This window comes from Pteropus alecto, unplaced genomic scaffold (genome assembly GCF_000325575.1).
Source record: "Pteropus alecto unplaced genomic scaffold, ASM32557v1 scaffold106, whole genome shotgun sequence".
Lineage (NCBI taxonomy): Eukaryota > Metazoa > Chordata > Mammalia > Chiroptera > Pteropodidae > Pteropus > Pteropus alecto.
Window position 1 is genome coordinate 3,324,241 of NW_006442103.1, and position 19,724 is coordinate 3,343,964.

General features: G+C 32.6%; 1 protein-coding gene across 2 annotated transcripts in view; it reads right to left on the reverse strand.

Moving 5' to 3' along the window:
• DPYD (dihydropyrimidine dehydrogenase) overlaps positions 1 to 19,724 on the reverse strand; it is a 707,946-nt gene that overhangs the window by 509,431 nt on the left and 178,791 nt on the right. For both annotated transcript variants that reach the window (XM_006919549.3, XM_025038477.1), the window contains 2 exons: positions 8,674 to 8,870; positions 1,070 to 1,151 (listed from right to left, as the gene is read on the reverse strand). In XM_006919549.3, coding sequence (XP_006919611.2) covers positions 1,070 to 1,151; positions 8,674 to 8,870 — 279 coding nt within the window. The remainder of the gene's footprint in view (positions 1 to 1,069; positions 1,152 to 8,673; positions 8,871 to 19,724) is intronic.

Below are 19,724 nucleotides of genomic sequence, written 5' to 3' on the forward strand. Positions count from 1 at the left end.
TAATATATTAGCTTGAAGATTCGATAAATATTTCCTTATTCAAAGAGATTAAAAACATTTCGAAATATATTTTAAAAGTAAATAATTGCCCTTAATCATGTATTTTAAACATATTTTTGAATGCTATTGTCACGAAGTTCTGCACATCTGTACTGCATATTGCTATAACATTTTTTGTTTAGTGATTATGTGTAAATGTTTCATCACCAAACTCCTGCTAAAAAATATAATTAAAAGTGTTAAAGCACAAAATATTGTTTTGAGTGTTTCCCCTTTTATTGATTACTCTAATTTTTATTTCTAAATGCAAGTCCTGAGTAGTTTATTAATTACTTTTCAAAACATCTTTTGCATGTAGTTACAGAATATATTATGTAAATCACAGTATTTTATTAATCTATTGTGTTAGATCTATAATGGAAAATTAACATTTTTGAGACATAAATAGCAATATGTGTGACATTCTTAAATAATAGAAAAAAATAGGAATATCTAAAGCTATATTTTCAAAGTACAATGTGTCAACTTTTTGACCACGTTTAAAAGAGCGCCACAATATTTATTTTGCAAAACAATGAAATACAAAGCTGTTGCTTTCTACTCCACTGATTCACTACTTATGTTGAGAAAGGATTATCACATTAACACTACTGACATGATGCATACAATAAATAAAATGAACCTCTGTAAGAAATTATGTTCTGAATTGTGAAACATGAATGTTTCAGTGTGCACACAACTTGCATAAAAAAAAACGTGATTAAAGAAACCAAATCCTTCTATTAGCTGCACTGAACCCCTAAAGCAATTTAGGAATTTGTTTCTTACAGACAATTAATCACATGCAGGCGTGCCAGATGAGAACTATTGATTGCTCTTTTCCAGGCTAGTGGCATTCAGACAGTAGACAGACAAATGCCCTAAGCAAGGAGAAGCATCTTTCTGCCTCTGCCTGGTGCAGCTTTTAATTGTTCTTTCCTAAAATATGTGACATTTTGCTGTTAATCTTTAGTGTAGACCTTACTCCTTTCTCTTTGAGCGATACACATGTGTTATGTTTTTCATTTACCTTTACACCAAGGTCCTTCATAAGCTCAGTCTCAAAATTTACTACATCATATGGCAGCCGGAACTGAGGGATTTCAGAAGTACTGAAAAAAAAAAAAGAAAGAAGAAACATCTGTGAAAAAATCACCAATCTTAAAAAATGCAATATGTCTCTCTGAGCAATATTAAAGGGCTAAGTATCTCTTCTAAGGATATTTTCACATCACATAATGAGTATGAGGAAACCCAAATTTTTATATGCATGATAAAATATTATATGGGCTACAGTAGAAACTGATGTCAAAATAAATATAAACAATAGAAAGCAAATAATAAACAATGGAAAGCAAATAATAAAAAAGCATTTCCAGAACTATTAAGTTTATTAAAGTATTTTAGTTGATTTATCTACTAATAATTCTAAAAGAAATTCCTAAGAAAACAAAATCTTAAAAAATCAAAAATTAAAGTATATATAAGGTTTAATGTACATATATACATATAACACACATATATATTCTATAAGTACACCTCTAGCTTGTTCAAATTCAAATCTGTAGCTTTACATTACTGTATTTAGTATATTACAGGATTAGTTCCATGTGATCTATAGAATGTTTTTATAACAAACTCATCTTCTATGAAAGGAATAAGGGTCCCAAAATCATACAGTCATAAATAAGTAATATCAGTGCTCACTATTTGCACTTAAAACAAAAAAATATAATCATCTCAATAGTATAATAGTTTAGAGTATTAAAGGTAAGCAAAAATAACTTTTCAATGTTTTATAGTATTTAAAAGGCTATATATATTCATGAAATATAGAAATTCATTTATTCATTTATCTATTCATTTAACATACATTTACAAATTGCCAGGCACAATGTTAGCTGCCACGATTTGATGGTAAATTTTACCAAATTCCCACTTTTATAAGCTCTCATTCTGAAGAAGAAAGTTCCATAAAACAGAGGGTTATAATAAAATGTAGTACATGCAATGAGAGAGATATATCCAGGCACTATAGGGATTAATTTGTAAAATAATCAAATAATTGTTGAAAATGAAGCTACTGGATAATTCAGTGCAAAGTCTTCCAAAATATGTATGCAAACTTTGCATTCTTTGGTGGCCTAAGAACTGGATTATTCAATATTTTCTATATATCAAACAACTGGCAAGGCACCATGCTCAGCACTATACAAAATACAAAGTATTAAACGGTGTAAAATCAAGACCTTATACTAAAGGGGCCTTCCATATGGTGAGGACATGAGATTATACATAAGAATAAATTTGGACCTAGATCAGCAATAAGAATGTCTTAAGCTGACTTGCGAACTCCAGCTACACTACCTCAGAAGTCATAATGCTCTGGGGACCACAGATGGCTTGCCTTTGTAAGGTATCATAACATTCCATCCCCAAAAATGCCACTTTGGCATAAGAATTATCTTGAGCTGAAGGCAACTGAAAAGAAGCAGATACAAAGAAAAAAAAAAAAAAAGCTCTCTGCCCCCCTACTATCTGCCTAAAAGCAGGACATAAATTTGCAAAGGTGTATCTCCCTTTCCCTCCCAGGAAAGGCAGGACTCTTAATCACCAAGAAACAATTCTAGACCCTTATCAGCCCAGAGACAGGCACCAAAAGGAATCCACACTACAAAACTTAATAACCCTTATCTTCCATGAGTTTCTCCCATATATCTACCTTCTCACAGTGTGCCACCCCTAAATGCCTAATGTCCTTCCCTTTGTCTTGCCACTTCCACACAAATGTATTGTTCTTTGTTAAATGCTATATAAACCTTAAGTTCTGACCACTCCTTTGAGTGACTCATCACTGAGTTCTACCATGTGTGTACACAATGCGTATGTTAATAAACTTCATTTATCTGTTAATCTGTTTTTTGTCAGTTGATTTCACAGGCCCAGCCAGTGAACCTAAGAGAGAAGAGGATATTTTTTTCCCTCTAAACTTTCATAGTCTAAGCAGAAAGATTCTTAAATATTATGGATTGTATGTGGACACAGACACCCAGTTTTGATAGGCGTGAGGCTCTGTGGGAGAGTGAAATGGACTAAAATTAGGGTCTGATGAAATTCCTCAAAGGCTGAATAGGAAAGCAAAAGCAAGGAGCTGTGGATAAAGAATTCCAGTCAAATAAACCAACTGCAGCAAGGTAAAGCTCTAAACATATCCCAGGTACATTGTGAGCAGAGCACTTTTCTCTCTGGCTCAGCCCTAACCTGGAATTTTTATGGGATTTCAGTAGAAGTATATGAAATAAAATAAAATTTTAAAAAATGATGCTCATGTAGGTCAATGGTTCTGAATTAAGAAACAGCTCTGACAGAGCAGGCTATAAGAAGCTGGAACAACTTTTCTGTTGACCAGAAAGAAAAGAAGGCATACCTAACCTAGGAGGAAGAAACCCAAGCAACGGAGAAGTATATAACTTCGAAGGCAGAAGTAGGCATCAGAATAAATGGGGTGCCAAGCTGCTGGGGTTTGAGCAAGTCTGATTAGACCTTCATACTTCCCACAAGCACTATGTCCAACATTTAGCACAGATTAGCTCATGTATTAAATGAATAATTGTGTGAGAATCACATCTCTAAACCTCTCCAACAGAAAATAAGTAGGTGAGGTACTAGAAAGTGTTGGTTAGATTAGGTCATAATTAAGTAGGCAGGGTGTGGGGATGTGATTACTGAGTGTTACAAATGTGACATATTTATATTCACCAATGGATGAGATCAGCAGACAGATGAGAGATATACACACATACACAGTCCAATGCAAACAAGAGTGTTTCAAAGGAGGAAAGGCTTACTTTGAGATGACATAATAAGGTAGATGAAATGTGACTAACAATCAGCTTTCAGATAAGTGAAGATGAGGGAAGGTACCTGACCGAGGATGGGGAAATTACAGAAAGGGGAAGAGGGAAAAGGTATAAATCCTGTGTACAGGGGGAGGGAAATGGAGCAGAGGCTGTCAGAAAGCCTAGAATCAGGCATCCTGGGTACCAAGTAAATTCCTTCCTGTTTCAGCTCAAAAGCCATCAATATGTGATGACACCCACATATTTTCCTAAATTCAGGACACTTACAGTCACTTGGATATCTAATAGGTATCTCAAACTTGTCATGCCCTAAACTAAACTTTGGTTCCTCCACCCTAACACTGGTCTTCAGACAACCCCAGTCTATGGGTTGCTCAGGCCTCAAACTCCATTATCAATCTCTAACCCTTACCAGCTTCATACTAAACCCAAGCATAGGCAATAAGCGGGTATATTGTTTTAAGACTATTTAAAAACAGTTATAAGACTGACTAAAATAAGTCCATTTTATATTATCATCACGAACTGATAACTCTAAACAATGTCAGTGATATTCTAAACACTGTTTCCCACCCCCCAGCCCCCAAATAAATCTTTGGTGGATCTAAATTCTAAATAATTGCCGTGGCTGCTATAGAGTTTTAATAATATGTGTATATGTTTTATTTTTATTACCCATTCTTTAATAAATATTGAGTTCTACATGGAAGTAATATGAAAAACTGTAGTCAGAGTGGCCACTGGCACATGCTGACTCAGCTATAAGCATTACTCATTCCACTTGCCCGTAGACAGCTTGTCTCCACTCCTGCAATATTACGTATTTCAATCTTTAAACAGTTGATTTGAAATTGATAAAATGAGAGCACATGAAGCCCACATGAATTGCTTCAATTCTGTAATTTTGCACAACTACAAGTTTTCATTTGTGTTTAAAAATTTTAAATAATGAAATAGTGTGAACTATATCTTTAATATTGAATGTTTTAATTATTAATATTTGTTTTATAGAAATAATTCAAAATAATTATTATTGCCAATGATTACATGATTCTTACTGAAAGTAAGTTTATTATATAGACTAGAGGATAAGCATGTTAAATAATCCACTGTGGACACCAAATGTATAAGGCATACCATTAAACTGCCATTTTTTAAAACCCCCCAGTACATTTTTCATTACCAGACATATTCAAAATTTGGTTTACTATTTGCTTACTGTCTGCCTTCCCATCACCAGAATATAAGCCTCATGAGAACAAGCATTTTGATTTGTCCATTTTTGTAGCTCTAGTGCTTGAGATAATGACTAGCACATAGTAGCAGATCAATAAATATTGAAGGAAGGAAGGATGGAAAGGAGGGAGGGAAAAGGGAGGGAGAAAGAGATGGAGAAAGGGGAAAGACAGGTAAATATCAGGTCATGGAAGGCTTTCTGTGCCAAGCCAAGTCCTTTGTCTCGTAGGCTATGAGAAGTTATAGAGAGATTTCAAGTAGAAGAGAGATATAATCAGATTTGGAAACTACAAGGAAAATGGATTTAAAAAGACATCAGGAAGCATAGAGAACCATTTGGAGGTTATGCAGTGAGGCAAGAATTGAGATCTTAAGGACATCAGAGATGGGGTGAGATTATATTTTTAAAAGTATTCACAAAATAAAAATTGCCAGGATACTGAAGAGAGGTGCAGATGATTCCCATGGTTTTGGTGATGCCATCCCCTGTGACAAAAAACTCAGAAAGAGGCACAGTATTGATCTGATGAAATGTATAGAGGAGATGTCCAGGACTTCCGTGTTGACCAGGACCAAGAGGAAGAGGTCAGGTCAGATACAGATTTTAAATAATTTGCATATAGATGATAATTGAAATCATGAGAATAAATGAGCTTACCATCAAGACTGCTGGTAAGAAAGGGGATAAAAGAACAGAAAATGAAATTTGATTGGAATAATTACTTCTCAAGTTTATTGTGTTTATAAAAACAGTTATTCTTTTATCTATGCCCTTTTAACAATCTAAAGTTTTGAAAGAAGTTTATCTTGTGGAAACCACAAATCTTTAGTACAGTCAGTGAAGTGCTAGATACCCTGAAAGAAAAAAATCGTCTTTCTTCTATGCTCACATTTCTTTCATGTAAATGGAATTTACTGATAACAACTCCATTCAATTCTTTTTGAAGCACACTTATACTTTGATAGAGCTTTGCTTTCATTTATTATGGCAAGGGTACCAGGCTTTAAATTTGTGTTGCTTCACACATGTTCTCAAAATACTTCCGATTGCTATAATTATTTCATCTAAACCCCATTTCTCTATATTATCAAGCAATATGGAAGGCAACAGACATAGTGACAACATTGTAACATCTAAAATAGTTAAAGCAAAGGACAATGTTGCCCTGGCTATCCCATCTAAAAAAAATGCCATAATTCATGTATATTCATTTTTATAAGTAAAAGAAAAAATCAGAAAGTATATACATACATGAACACTTAAAGCCTCTTAACGCCATCTTTATTTATCTCTGTTATAATATCAAGCTCTTTAACTCTTTTAAACTCGTGTCTTGAACAGCCACAGTTGGAGGAAAGCAAACCTACTGATTATTTTATAAATTTGTGGCTGTATCAAAAATAATTGATTCTCTTTCACCACCTATAGTGATTTTTTAAAAAAGTAGTTGGGATCCTAATTTACCAGGGATGAAATAATCTATTTGGATGCAAAGGAAAAGGAAAGATAAAACTTGACATCACCTCTTTAAGCAATTGATTTCAAATACAAAGCTAATTTAATCTTTTTTAGCCACTTTGAAGGTACAAGAAAATGAGAGACATCTTAAGTGAGAAAATAAATTAACAGAAAAGTGTTGTGGTTGTAATTCTGGCTAAATTCCAGTGTTGGTTTCTATAACGCTGTCACACTTTGTATTGTCCCTAGGTACTGGGAAGATTGAAAAGCAAAGGAAAGAAAATAAACAAAAAAAATTTAAAAATAACATGTCTGGTCATTAAGCCAGAAAAATGTGTCCCACTGTCCCACTAGAAAATGTCCAGCAAATATATAAAAGGACAAGTTTAGGGCCAGTTTATATGGTTTAGAAATGTCTACCCTGAATCTGAGTTAGAGAGAGAGAAAGATGCTAACAACCATAAAGTCTTCCACCAAAACTGTCAGTAGAACAATTCCCAAACAGGCTTGTTCCATTTTAGCTTCTTGTAGAAATGCAATTACAGGGCAAAAAGATTTTTCCTAGTCTACTAGGGTATACAACAATTAAGTTCATATTTTTTTAAATTAGCTCACATATTTGTTGCTGTGTATAATTGAAAAAAATGTATAATGCTTATACATATGTTGCTGACAGATTATGTTTTCTAATTAATAAAGCTATAGTAAAATGTCATTTAAAAAGATAGTCTAAATTATTCTGGTGAAATAATATATTAGGTACTTTATTTCCAGGGGAAAAAAATTACAAAATATGTGTAATACCTTAAAACTCATAGTGGTGAAACATCAATACAGAAAAATAATTATTTTGTGCCAATCCGGTTACTTTTTCTTCAGTTTATGCTTTATATTCTCTTTTATGGGTCTTCATATTATGGGATATTTTTGTTTGATGATTCAAATAGTTTAATATTCATGAAAGCTAATCTTGGGTTTAGCATATCGTTACTTGACCAATAATGAAATTTATACATTTACTGACACATATTTATAGGTGTCATAACACATCGAAAACATAAACACAAATTTTAGCCATAACTTGACTAAATTTATTCTCTGTGATTAAATATGAAAAATGTGCTGCTTCAATAATAGTTCAGTAGCCATCAAAATTTAAATGCTAAGTACAGAAACAGACATGCAAAATTGTTGTATTTTATAATCCATGATTTTCTGATGAACAATGACACATTTAGGGAAATCAACAATAAATTGAATAATATTATTAACTTACCACCCAAATACTTTGTCATTTTTACATCAAATGTTTTAAGCGATATCCACTCCCAGATTATAATAAACTTTATTTCTTTATGATCGTAAGTAATATATGTACACTATAGAGTTCCATTTTTAAATAAGCTCCATCCAATTTCTAAGCTTGGTTTTAATATCTGAAAGTTGCCGATACAAAATGAATATTTTCCATTTAGATGCATTACTCTTTATGGAAATAAAAAACCATGTGACTGAATCTTGGTTTACATAAATTATACTGGTTAATATCAACTATTATTTTTGATATTTATGGTATTTATGAGATAAACTGAATAAATGTACATCAAAACATTTTTAGTAGACTCTGAGATAATCAAGTGCTAAACTTAAGAGACTGAAAACTGAAAATGTGTGCAGAACGACATATCTGTTACACAACAAAATGAACTGTCCAAGATTCTGTGAAGCTAGGTTTTCCCCATCTCTAATTTTCATAATTTTGGATAGATTTCCATTAAAGGAAAGATTCACAGGGATGAAACAAGTTTTCATAGGATCTGTTCCTCTATCTATAAAATGTTTTTCTGAGATTTCTCTTAAATTCATAAAACTAGACAGAAATTTAAAATAAATATTGCTTAAAGCCAACTTCAAATTCAAAGTGAATAATAAAATCAAAATTTGAACATTTGGAAAAAGAACATTTAAAATACCATCTGTGAGCCTGAAGTTCCCATATAATTATGAACCAACAATATTCATAATTGTTTTACCCCATCATTTTTGATACTATAAACATGAAATAAATGTAGGCATTACCTTAAACCACCAACGTATTCTTGTTTTTCAAATATAGTGATGTCAGAGTAGCCTAATCGAGCCAAAAAGGAAGCACAACTTATACTTGCAGGCCCAGCACCAAAAAGAGCAATCTTTGCAGAATAGGCTTCAGGCATTTTTTCTGGGGGAGGCAAAGAAGGATTTTTGATTTGTGGTATATTCATCGCTTTGAACACCTGTGGAGAAATCAATTGCCATGGTTAAAAATTTTAAACTAATTTTTATATCCTCGAACATTTTTAATGTTTCAAATGCATTGGCATTTATAATAGAAATAAGCAGTACATTTTCAGTAGTAATATGGCATACTTACAAGTTGTACTGGGTCAACTAAATGAAAAGTTATGATGACTAACTTTTTCTCAGTCTTTGAAATTCCTTTCTAGGGTCACATCTCCTACAGGAAGCATCCTTGCTCACTTTCCTTACTCCCACCTCTAGCTAAGTGTTAAATGCTTCTTTGAGTTCCTAAGAACATACTTTGTATGCTTCTAACAGAACCACTTAGCAACATATCCGTGTTTCACATGTCCATGTTAGTCAGTAGGACGTTAGTTCCTGGGTCACAGAGTATATCATATATAAAAACACTTGCACATATCACTTAATAACTGCATGTTTTAGGTATTCAAAAAAAAACAAAACATGTTATTATTGTACTGCCAGCAGTTAGCACTAATGTGGCACACAGGACACATTCAATAAATAATTTGTTGACATTTGCTTCTGGTTATGATAGATTAGCTTTTGAAGGATAACATTTCAAAAATCAGATGGAAGCATTGGAGAGCTACTGAAGTAAGAGGGGCCAAGATCTCAGACACAAAGGAACAGCAGAGAAGTGGGATGACAGTTCATCTTGAGGGAATTGGCTATTTATTAGCAAAAGGAGGAAAGCTAAGAATCTTGTAAAGGACCACAGCTTAGAGGAGACTGCAAGAGAGATTTGGGCAATCTTCTAGGAATAGAGATGCACAGCAATTTTGGGAATGTAGGAGGCCAGAATTCGGAAGCAGAAGAAAGTGCAGAAAAGTGAGCTTAATTCTTAAAATGCATAGGATAAAAGGCTAAGCATTTAAATAAAATTTCTGTAAGGCAGAAGGAAGCTTTCTGTACTCCAATGGTCCAGAGGAAACAAAAATGGAGTGTAGGAGTAGCTAAAATAGGAAGAGCCATAATAAAGAACCCAGCACATAGCTGAAACTTGTAGAGGGCTACACGCTACAAGTGGGGAAAAGCAGAGTCAGATAAGCAACCCAGACTGAATCAGCTCAGCCCGTTTTGAATGCAGATCATTAGTTCTCACAGAGTGAACCTTCTGTGCAGCATAGTAAGTCAACCACAGCATCTACAATTTTCATACACAATGCCTGATTTTTAATCAAAAGCCCAGGCTTGCCAATAACTAAAAACTCCCAAGAACTAAGAAAATAGTGATGCATATCTGTAACCCCAGGGTCTACTAGAATTCTATTGCATAGTAGGCATCCAACAAGATTTTGATGAATTTCAAAATTCTTGAACTCTAGTGATAGGATCCACAAATGAGTAGCAGTTACCAAGGAAAGACTGTTGTTCTTCCATGATATAGAACAGTTATTTATAGGTCAATATTCTTCTTGGGGAGCATTTTAAAATACATTTCTTTGCATAATCACCCTGTGCTTTCTGACCTTTCACTCATCTGGAAAGTGCATGTCTTTCATCACTTCAAATTGACTCTACTAGCATTTTTTACATAATTTTCACATTATTTTGAGGCGAGGGAGAGATTATCCTGATTTTAAAAATGAAAAGATGGAGGCACAGAGAGGGGTCATGGGATTTCCCCTCAAGTCTCCTCACATTCTGGAGACAGAAACAGTATAGTTTTCTAATCATTATATAGTGCTCTCTAAAAGAAAAAAAAGGACATAACATGGCAAATGCAAGGATATTTACCAGTTCTAATTTGAGGGTATCTCTCATTTTAATCTTTCTTTCTTTCTAAAATGGTACATAATGAAAACAAACACAAATGTTTGGTAGCTATAATTCTTCCTCAATCACTCTGTTCTTCTTAACCAAGTAATAGCAAAAATAAACTTGGAAAAATCATGACAAATAAAATATTCCTATAAATTTTGGAATATCTACTCTAGTTGAAGGATGAATTGCAAAAGGATGGTTGTATTCTACATAACTCTGAAGAGATTTACATTTGTGCAATATTTAACTTGATTTCATTATAAAATGAAAGTTAATTTCTGATCATTTCTAAATAGATATTTCATCAGTGCCAGTCTAAGAGAAATATTAACAAAAATAATACATTGATTTTCATTGTGCTGGTTTCAGTTTCTTTGAGTTATCTAATTAGCAATACGACAGTCTGGTTCCTATTTGAATGCATGAATGGAGACAAATTGCTATTTGTGCATCCAAAAGTAAGTTACCTCAAACGACATGCCTCCTAGGAGATGCTTCTATGTAATTTTCTTTGAAACTTGCTTCCTTTTGTAAAATAAGTCGAAGGAAATACTGAGTACATACTATTCATTGTTCTCATCCTTTGAGAAGAAATTTTATTGGGCTACCTGGAAGTTTTCTTCACAATTTGGTGCCACAGAAGGGGCACCAAATTAGGAACTTTGTTTCAAATGTATCAGAAATAAGGAACACTTCATGCTATGGCAAATTTTCAGTTATCGAAATTATTCATGTATTAGTAATTCTTAAAGATGTTGTTTTACGATTTTCTTATTATTAAAATAGACAATATTGTGAGACATCTCTGGCATGGTAAAAATGCTGCGTAATTTTAAGAACAGTATATTCTGATCTATTCCATTTTTACTTTAGTTTGGTAAATATCTTTATGCACCCTCTATACAGCAGACAACAGTATGAGTAAGACAAAGACCCTTCAGTAATTAGCTCCCTGGATAAAAGAGTACTCATATGTTTTAAATATAGAAAAATTACTACCGTCAATCTGTCATGTGCAGGGTTCATTTTTACATATGGTTCTCTTGGATCCCACGAGGGGAAAAAAATTTAAAAAAAGAGGAAAGATAACACCTGAGTGAAATATTTTTTAAAATGACATGCGTTACCTTGGAGAAGACTACACCTCTCTAAATATCATCTCTAAAATTAAGAGAGTAATAATTACTTCTGCAATTTACTGTGAAGACTGAATGAATAAGTGGGTAACTTCCCAGGATAGCACCTTTTCTTTATAGGGTACTCTCCGAGGTGTTTAGATCTGTCAGTCCTAACAATCTTCAAAGGTATGTATGACAGCTCATTTTATGGACAAAAGAAGTGATTCCTAAGTTGTTATTTTTACATTATAGTTCATATTTTACTATGAATAAACTACATGCTATGTTTGAGATTTGAGCCTGCAATTGAATTAAATTGGTTGAAGTGGACCAAATACAATTTGAAAACATAGGTATGTAGAGTTTGGTTATAAATGACTTTACTGATCCATATTCATAGGCAGGTTCAAACTAAGTATAAGCACATTTTTGCCTTCAGGATTTAATCATGCTATGCTCTGTGCCTATTCACCCATTCCTGACTTTGCTGCCCTTCTTGAACACTTTTCAGGATCCAGTTCAAATTTCACTTTCTCAACTCAATTTCCTCTCCCTGCTAGGCTATCTATAAGGTTTCTGAGCTACTGGCTCTGGTAATACTGTCTCACTGCCCCCTCTTAGAACTTCTTTGTAATTTGCTTGTTTAATTTTCTTTATCAATAGGCAATAAGCTCCCTGGGGCTAGCATCATTTCTACCTTGTCCATCTTTGTACTCAGACACTGCTACATATCCAGTTAGTCACTCAGATATGCGTTCAATGGAAAATAAAGCTGCTAGGGGCCAGCCAATCCATGGTACAGCTTGCTGGGGACAAAAGAATGGCAGGGAGACAAGAGAGAATGGTGGAGACCTGGTGAACGGAAGAGATCCTCCCCTATCCTATCAGCTTCAGCTGATAGTTCTGTATTTATAAAATGTTTTCTAGAAATAGCAGTAATGATTAACTATGGAGCCAATGTTACTTATAAGCAGATTAATAAAATGGTAAAAGAACAGTAATTAGAAAGCAGTCAAAATTTAAATGTACTGGTCATTATGTAATATGTCAAAAAATAATTTACTAAACTATTTCCAGTGTCAGCTATTTGTTTTATAGGTCACTATTATTTTTGCTTTTATGCTCTATTTTATTATCGTCTATCATATTAATTTCCTTTCTTCTGCTTTTCTAGAATTTACTACCACCACCACCATACTCCTCTCCCTTTCTTTGCTCTCTTTCTAGTTCCTTGAGATAAACACTGCTAATTTATACATAATGTTATCTTTTCTGCTATACACACTTAACATAATAAATTTTCATGTAAAAAATGACTTTGGCTGCATTTCACAGGTTATCAATGGAAGATGCCATTCAGGTCTAAAAAGTTTGTAATTTCTATTATGATGATCTCTTTAACCCATGAGTTATTTACAAAGGTGCTTTTTAAATTTCCAAACATAAATTTGTTGTTGATAATTTTCATTTTTCATATTTTAAATTTTATTTCTAATTTAATTGTTATAGGAAAAATACAGTCTGTATATACTTGTTTAGAAAACTCTATCTGTAACTGTTTCTGATCCAATACATGGTCAGTTTTGATAAATGTTACACAAGTGCATGAAAGGGCTCCATTCACTCTGGAGTAGCTGGGCACAGAAACCTTTATAGATTTATTAAATCAATCTCATAAATCTTATTCAATATTTTATTCATTCTGAGTAATTCTATGTTGTAATGTACATGCAAGTTTATAAATGTTACATCTTTTAAGACATTTATTTTTCTTCGTTACTTAGTTTTTATTTTTCTTATTTTCCCTAAAATTTCACTTCTGTTACATATTCATATCACTACACTAAGTTCCTTATGGTTAGTATTTGCAGAGGATATCTTTTTTTCAGCCAACACTTTTTTCAAGTGTTGTGCTAAGGTATTTCTCTTGTAGGCATTATGTAGCTATTTATTGTATTAATTTTTAATCCATACTAGAGTCACTTATGTTTTAATAGGGAAATTTAATAAATGTAAATTATTGTGATTGATTAAATTTTAATTTTTAACATAGATATTTCAATGTTTTTACAAACATATTTTCAAGTTATTGAGCATCAATCTTCTCCTTCCAATATGAAAGGCCCTCAGCACACTTAACTACCCACTGTACTCCCTTACCTTCACCTCGAACACCTTCCTCATCAATATTACGAAAAGTTTTATTTCTATTTTTATTTTTAACACCTCAAAGTGAGTTGTTATTATTACTTTATAGTCAGTATTTAATTATATTACCACCATATTTTGCTGGTTTCTTCAACGTTTCCTTCATCTCTCATTCCAGATTCATTTCATTCATATTAAAAAACAACTAAATTTTGGTAGTTCTTATAACAAGGTGAGTGATAAACCACCTTAGATTAAAAATGCATAAAACTATCTTTCTTAATGTCCTAACTGTGAAAGGAGAAATAAAGTTCTTTATCTCAGTCCTTTAAAAATAGTGTGGTCTTGGCTTCTGACATCTATTGATGTTGATAAGAAGTCTGAGGTCAGTCTAATTGTCACTTGATTTTAAAGTAATCTCTTTTAACCTTTTCTGGAAGCTCAAATTCTTTCCTGATCTTTAGTATTTCACAATATTCCAACCATGAGTTTAGGTGAGGGATCTACATCTTTCCTTTATTGGGGAAAATTCTCCACCATAACTGCTTTGAGGCTTCTCTTGCCAATCTCTCTACTTCAAGAACTCTTTTTACATGTCTATTGGAGTCTTCTAAGCTTCTTAAATTTATATCTCTTTACTGTACTCTGGTGGAATTTCTCAGATCTATTGTTTTTTAATTAACAAATTATATCTATGTCTGTATCCAGTTCAAAATTTAACTTTTATTGGTATCTTCATTTCAGTGAATGTTTTCCCTTAACTATTTTTCGCACCAAACTCATTTTTATTTCATAATTTAATCTTATTTTATGGCTATTATTTTATGCCTATTTATTTTAAAGGCCTAATTATGGTACGATTTGTGATTTGTTAGGATAAAGCCATCTATGGGTTGAGTCTTTTGATCATTATGGGTAGCATTAGCTTTTCTAGTTTTGAATTTTTTGTTTCACACTTTTTCTGAGTAAAGTTATTTTTATCATCTTGCTTCCTATATCAAATATGTTTGGCTACTACCCAGCATCACTCAACTCCCCAACTGAAGAACCAGGTTTGTTATTGGTAGCCCAGAGCTCCAGTCCTCAGGTACCAGAGAATCGAGGAACTGTGCCACTAGGCACATGCCCGAAGGACTGGGGCACAGCTCTTTGCTTCCCTCTGCAGCTTCACATAAACTCCAGCACTACACCGTAGTACTACCTTTTTAAAAAAAAACAACAACAAACTTTCTACCAGTGGTAGAAGAGTCTATTTGTCTACCATATATAATGTTTTTGGTATTTACTACTCTACACCAGTCAGACCCCAATCATCCCCGATTGTTTATGCAGAGCCTACAGAGAGAGACACAAGTCTTCTGTTCATTGTTAAATATTTCTATACCATTTCTGGCCCTAAAAGTTATCTATTTTCCTTTTAATCTCAGCTATTAATTTTTATGGTGTGCTTATTATATTTCTTTTATCATTATACTCTGGAGCAAAATGGGTGGTTTAAATCTTAACTTACAGCATCATGCCTCTTACGAGTGATTCATACTGAGACAATATCATTGCATTATACTTTTACTATTATTCGTAAAATATATTTATAAAAATGTACATATTTTTAAGTTGTTAAGACTCAAACCAATGAAATTCCATTATTCTAAATTGTAAGGTGCCCATAAGAATATATATATTTGGACTTACAAAAACAAATTCAGAAGAAAAAAAAAATAATAGCAAATAATCTTAACCACCATGCAATTTGGGCAAATTTCAAAGTTATTGTCCCAAATCTCTGGAATTTATTTTTACATTTTAAAGCTCTAGACATAAATATATAGTTTTAAAACAAATTAAAATATTGTGATGAAAATCATCTAGCAATTCATTCAGTCCTGTAGTTTTATTATCAATCATTGTGCCAGCACTAATTTTTAATAGATTCCTAAAGATTTGGGGAGAAAAATGTCAGATATTTTGTGAAATCTATCAAGGCAGTATTTCTTTTTATTAATCATTGCATTAAAACCAAACGAAGAGACACAAATCAATCCTTAACAGATATTAGTAGCACTTGTATCCCTGAGAGCAGCATTTTATTAGTTTTTATTACTGTTTAATGTACAGCTTACATGTGCGGCTGCTTTCTCCCAGAAATACTCTTTTTTTTTTTTTTGCATGAATAGTATTCACAGGTTACAGACAATACTGTTTTAAGTATTAATACAGAGAAATTTTATTCAAAGATGACACAAGTTTGGGACAATAAGGCAAGTGTGAGATATCATTAATCTACTAAGTATTCTCTAATCCATATTCTATTTATAAAAGACTTGCAAAAGGTATTGGTGATAAATATTGGTTATTATTCATTTTCATGGTAATTTATCTTAATTTTATATTAGCTACATGAACTGATAGATCTTACTGATTAGTTTGCCAAATTGTATTAAAAATGTGCTAGGCTCATTCTTAAATTTGCTTATAGACCAGCCATCACAAAATCAGGCTTAGGCTTTCCAAATTAAAATAAAACTTTAAATATAAGCTTAAGCTTCAGAGTCTCTCACTGCATGGGCCCCTTCCAAAGCTCTGTATTTAAATTTTGCAGAGGTGTTTATGTGTAATTTTTCATAGAACTCCCAGTTTATCATCTTGGGCCTCACACAACCTGGATCCTGGCTATACAATAATCTTCAAATGCAAGAAAAAAGGGGGAAGAAAAAGCTTTCTAGTAACATGTATAACAAAGAAAATAAGCCACATGTGTTCATCTTACACAACCTACTTTAATATAGTTGCTTCATATTTCACAGAAAATAAGGCACAGTGACCTCGTTTTGTGAGTTGTGAGGTACAGTGACTGAGTTATCTGTAGCTGAGCCAACAATGTGCAATATTGTGAATTTGCAGCCAGAAAACCTGGGTTTACACTGAGTTTGTATCAATGACTTGTAACATTATCTGGGCCAAGTGAGAGTTTGTGAAATAATGAAAATCAGAACACTAGCTTTGTATTCTAAATCTGCCCTTACTAGATGTGAACTTGTGGAAGTTAATGAAGTTCATGGAACCTCTTGTTACTCATATAAAAAATGAGATGGTACCATTTACCTAGAAGGCTATTTCGAGGATTAGTCATGTTCTAAGTAAAGTATCTAACATTCTCCAGAGCAGCAGGAGTTTGTGTAATGTTAACTACGATTTTTTTAGTCACTTTGATCTTTTGTTTCTTCATTTCTAAAATGGGTAAACTGTTATCTAGTTTACGTGTCTCGAGGGTTGTTTAGCCACATTTTGAAGTGGTATATCACAAAAATGCATTGAAGTGCTATGCAAGTATGGTGTACTGTAACTCCACATTTTCTCCCTGCCTGTTCTTTTCCTTTGTACTAAGGTCTAATCACCTCCAAAACCAAGTGACAAAAATTAATGAAGACTGGATTATCAGTCCAAGGAGGCTGATTTAAATGTACATGTCGTATTAAGTTTGCTACGAAATTCCAGTTGTTGTCTTTTATTTTTTTTCCTGAGAAACTACAGTGTTTCTCAGGACCTGTAGTTTAGAAGCAGCCTACAACAACACTTAGTTCTGATCGATGCTCAATCAATGTTCGTTTGATTAATTGAATCCTTACCTAGTGGGAGTTTATTACACTGGGTATTCATACCAGCCAATTTGCCTGGGATAGTCTGGTTTGTGACTGCTGCACTGGATTAATTATTAATAATGTCCTCATTCACTCCCCGAAGTATCTCAGTCATTAGATTATTTTACTTATAAAGCAATCAATATAACACACAGCATATATTCAGTCTCACATTCTTTTCAGTTTATGTACTTATTTTGATAATTGGTTTAAATATGAGGACTGCAGTAATTTTTTTCTTTATCTCTACTTCTCCATTTAGTAGATGGGGTGTATTACAAAAATATATTATTTGAAAGAGGACGTCCAATACTCTACTATTATTAGCATACATATTTCTATATTCTCCTCAAATACACTTGTACAAGGCAAAAGCTGAAGGTTTTTAGTGATCTCTCTGTTCAAAAAAGATGTTAGAAATAATATTTGACCTATTAAAATAATCACAAACTAACTTGAGTAAGCATGTTCCTTCTTCATTCACAATTCTTTGAGCTAATCATTGTAGCATTTAAGCAAAATATAAATGTCGATGTAATTTAAGTAATTGTAAAATGTTCCTTAATGTAGTCTCATAACACCTAACTGTTTAAGTTGTAATAGTGTATTTGTTATTGTATTATAAGTACTGATCAAATTGATTCGAATTGTATTTACTCAATAAAATATAGAAATAAATGAAAATAGTATATGATGGTATATAAATAGTATCCAATGGTGGGACAGAACTGAGTAATGTTCAATGAGAGTTGACATAAAAAACAAACCTACTGAGAGACACGATTAAAGAAAAATATAAAGAGTGATTTTCTTCTCAATGAGTCACGTGATTTAGTCTGGAATTTCATGTCAGTTCCATTCTTAACTAAAAGTATAAAAACTAAACTAAAAGTGCAGTGTCAAGAAGTATATGCCACACAAATAGTACATTTAACAGGCATGAAAAGAAATAATTTCATAGTGTTTATTGCAAAAAAACAAATACTGTGTTTAGATACCAGTTATATAATATAATGTATTCTTAAAAATTCATAATTGAGGCAGCAATTTTTAAATACCAATTCTATGCCCCTCATTAACATTTAAAGTCAAACTTTAGAGCCCTGGAATTTTAATTTTAATTTTTCTGTGTTGCCTCCGTAACTCTAAAATCAGTAGAAGAGAACTGATTTGACATGCAGCTAATTATCTACTTATAGTTACTTTTCAAACTTTAAGATATGAGTAGAAAGATCTATTTCCATTTCATTTTCCTTTCTCAACAATTCATTAGTTAAATTTGAGAGGCAATGAGAGTCTCGTTGGTCTGTTATGTGTGATAAGTATATGACTTCTTAAAAATTTAATTAAGTACTCAAACATTTTAAAATAAAAATTTCAAGGGTTACATTTGTGCAGAGAAATGTTAAAACTCTTACAAGAATGACAAGAAAATCTAAACCAAATTATTATTATTAATATCATTGTCAAAATATCTTATTGAAGTGATACTGTTAGACCTAATCGAACTAGGAAAAACTGCCTCCTAGAGAGAGTCAGAATCACCTTGTGGCCTGTTTGTCCCAAAGGCACACAAAAATGTCTGAAGCAAGATCACTACAGATGTGGGGATTGCAAAGATTGAATAATAATGACAACAGGACAAAAAAAAAGAAAGAAAAGCTGGTCTCCTGATTCTACAGCAGGCTGTTCTTTGTGTGATTTCTTTCTTCCTACTACAGTCCATTCAAATCATATACCCTTGTTCAAATGGAAAAATATAAGGTACGGATTTAATCAATAATGGCAGACTACAGAGTTGATATTTTAAAAATCACTTACAAGTTATAGGAAAAACAACTTTGAAAAATATCATACTATTTTAGTCTGCTCTCCTAACCTTTACTTAATTTGGTTAAAAAGTATATTTGTATTTCTTTAAAGGTCAAAAATCAGTCATTGTTTTATCAAACAACCAAAACAAAATTATTTGCATCAGGTTCTGCTTTGACTTATGTACTAATATCAATAGTTAATAGTTTAAAAGAATGCTAGTATTTCGCACATTATATTTTTTTCCACTGGCAGTAAATTAACATGTTGTTTGTATTTTGTTTATCTTCACAACAACTTTGACAGCTGGGTCAATTTAAGCGAACCACCCTTTGACTTAGAGAAT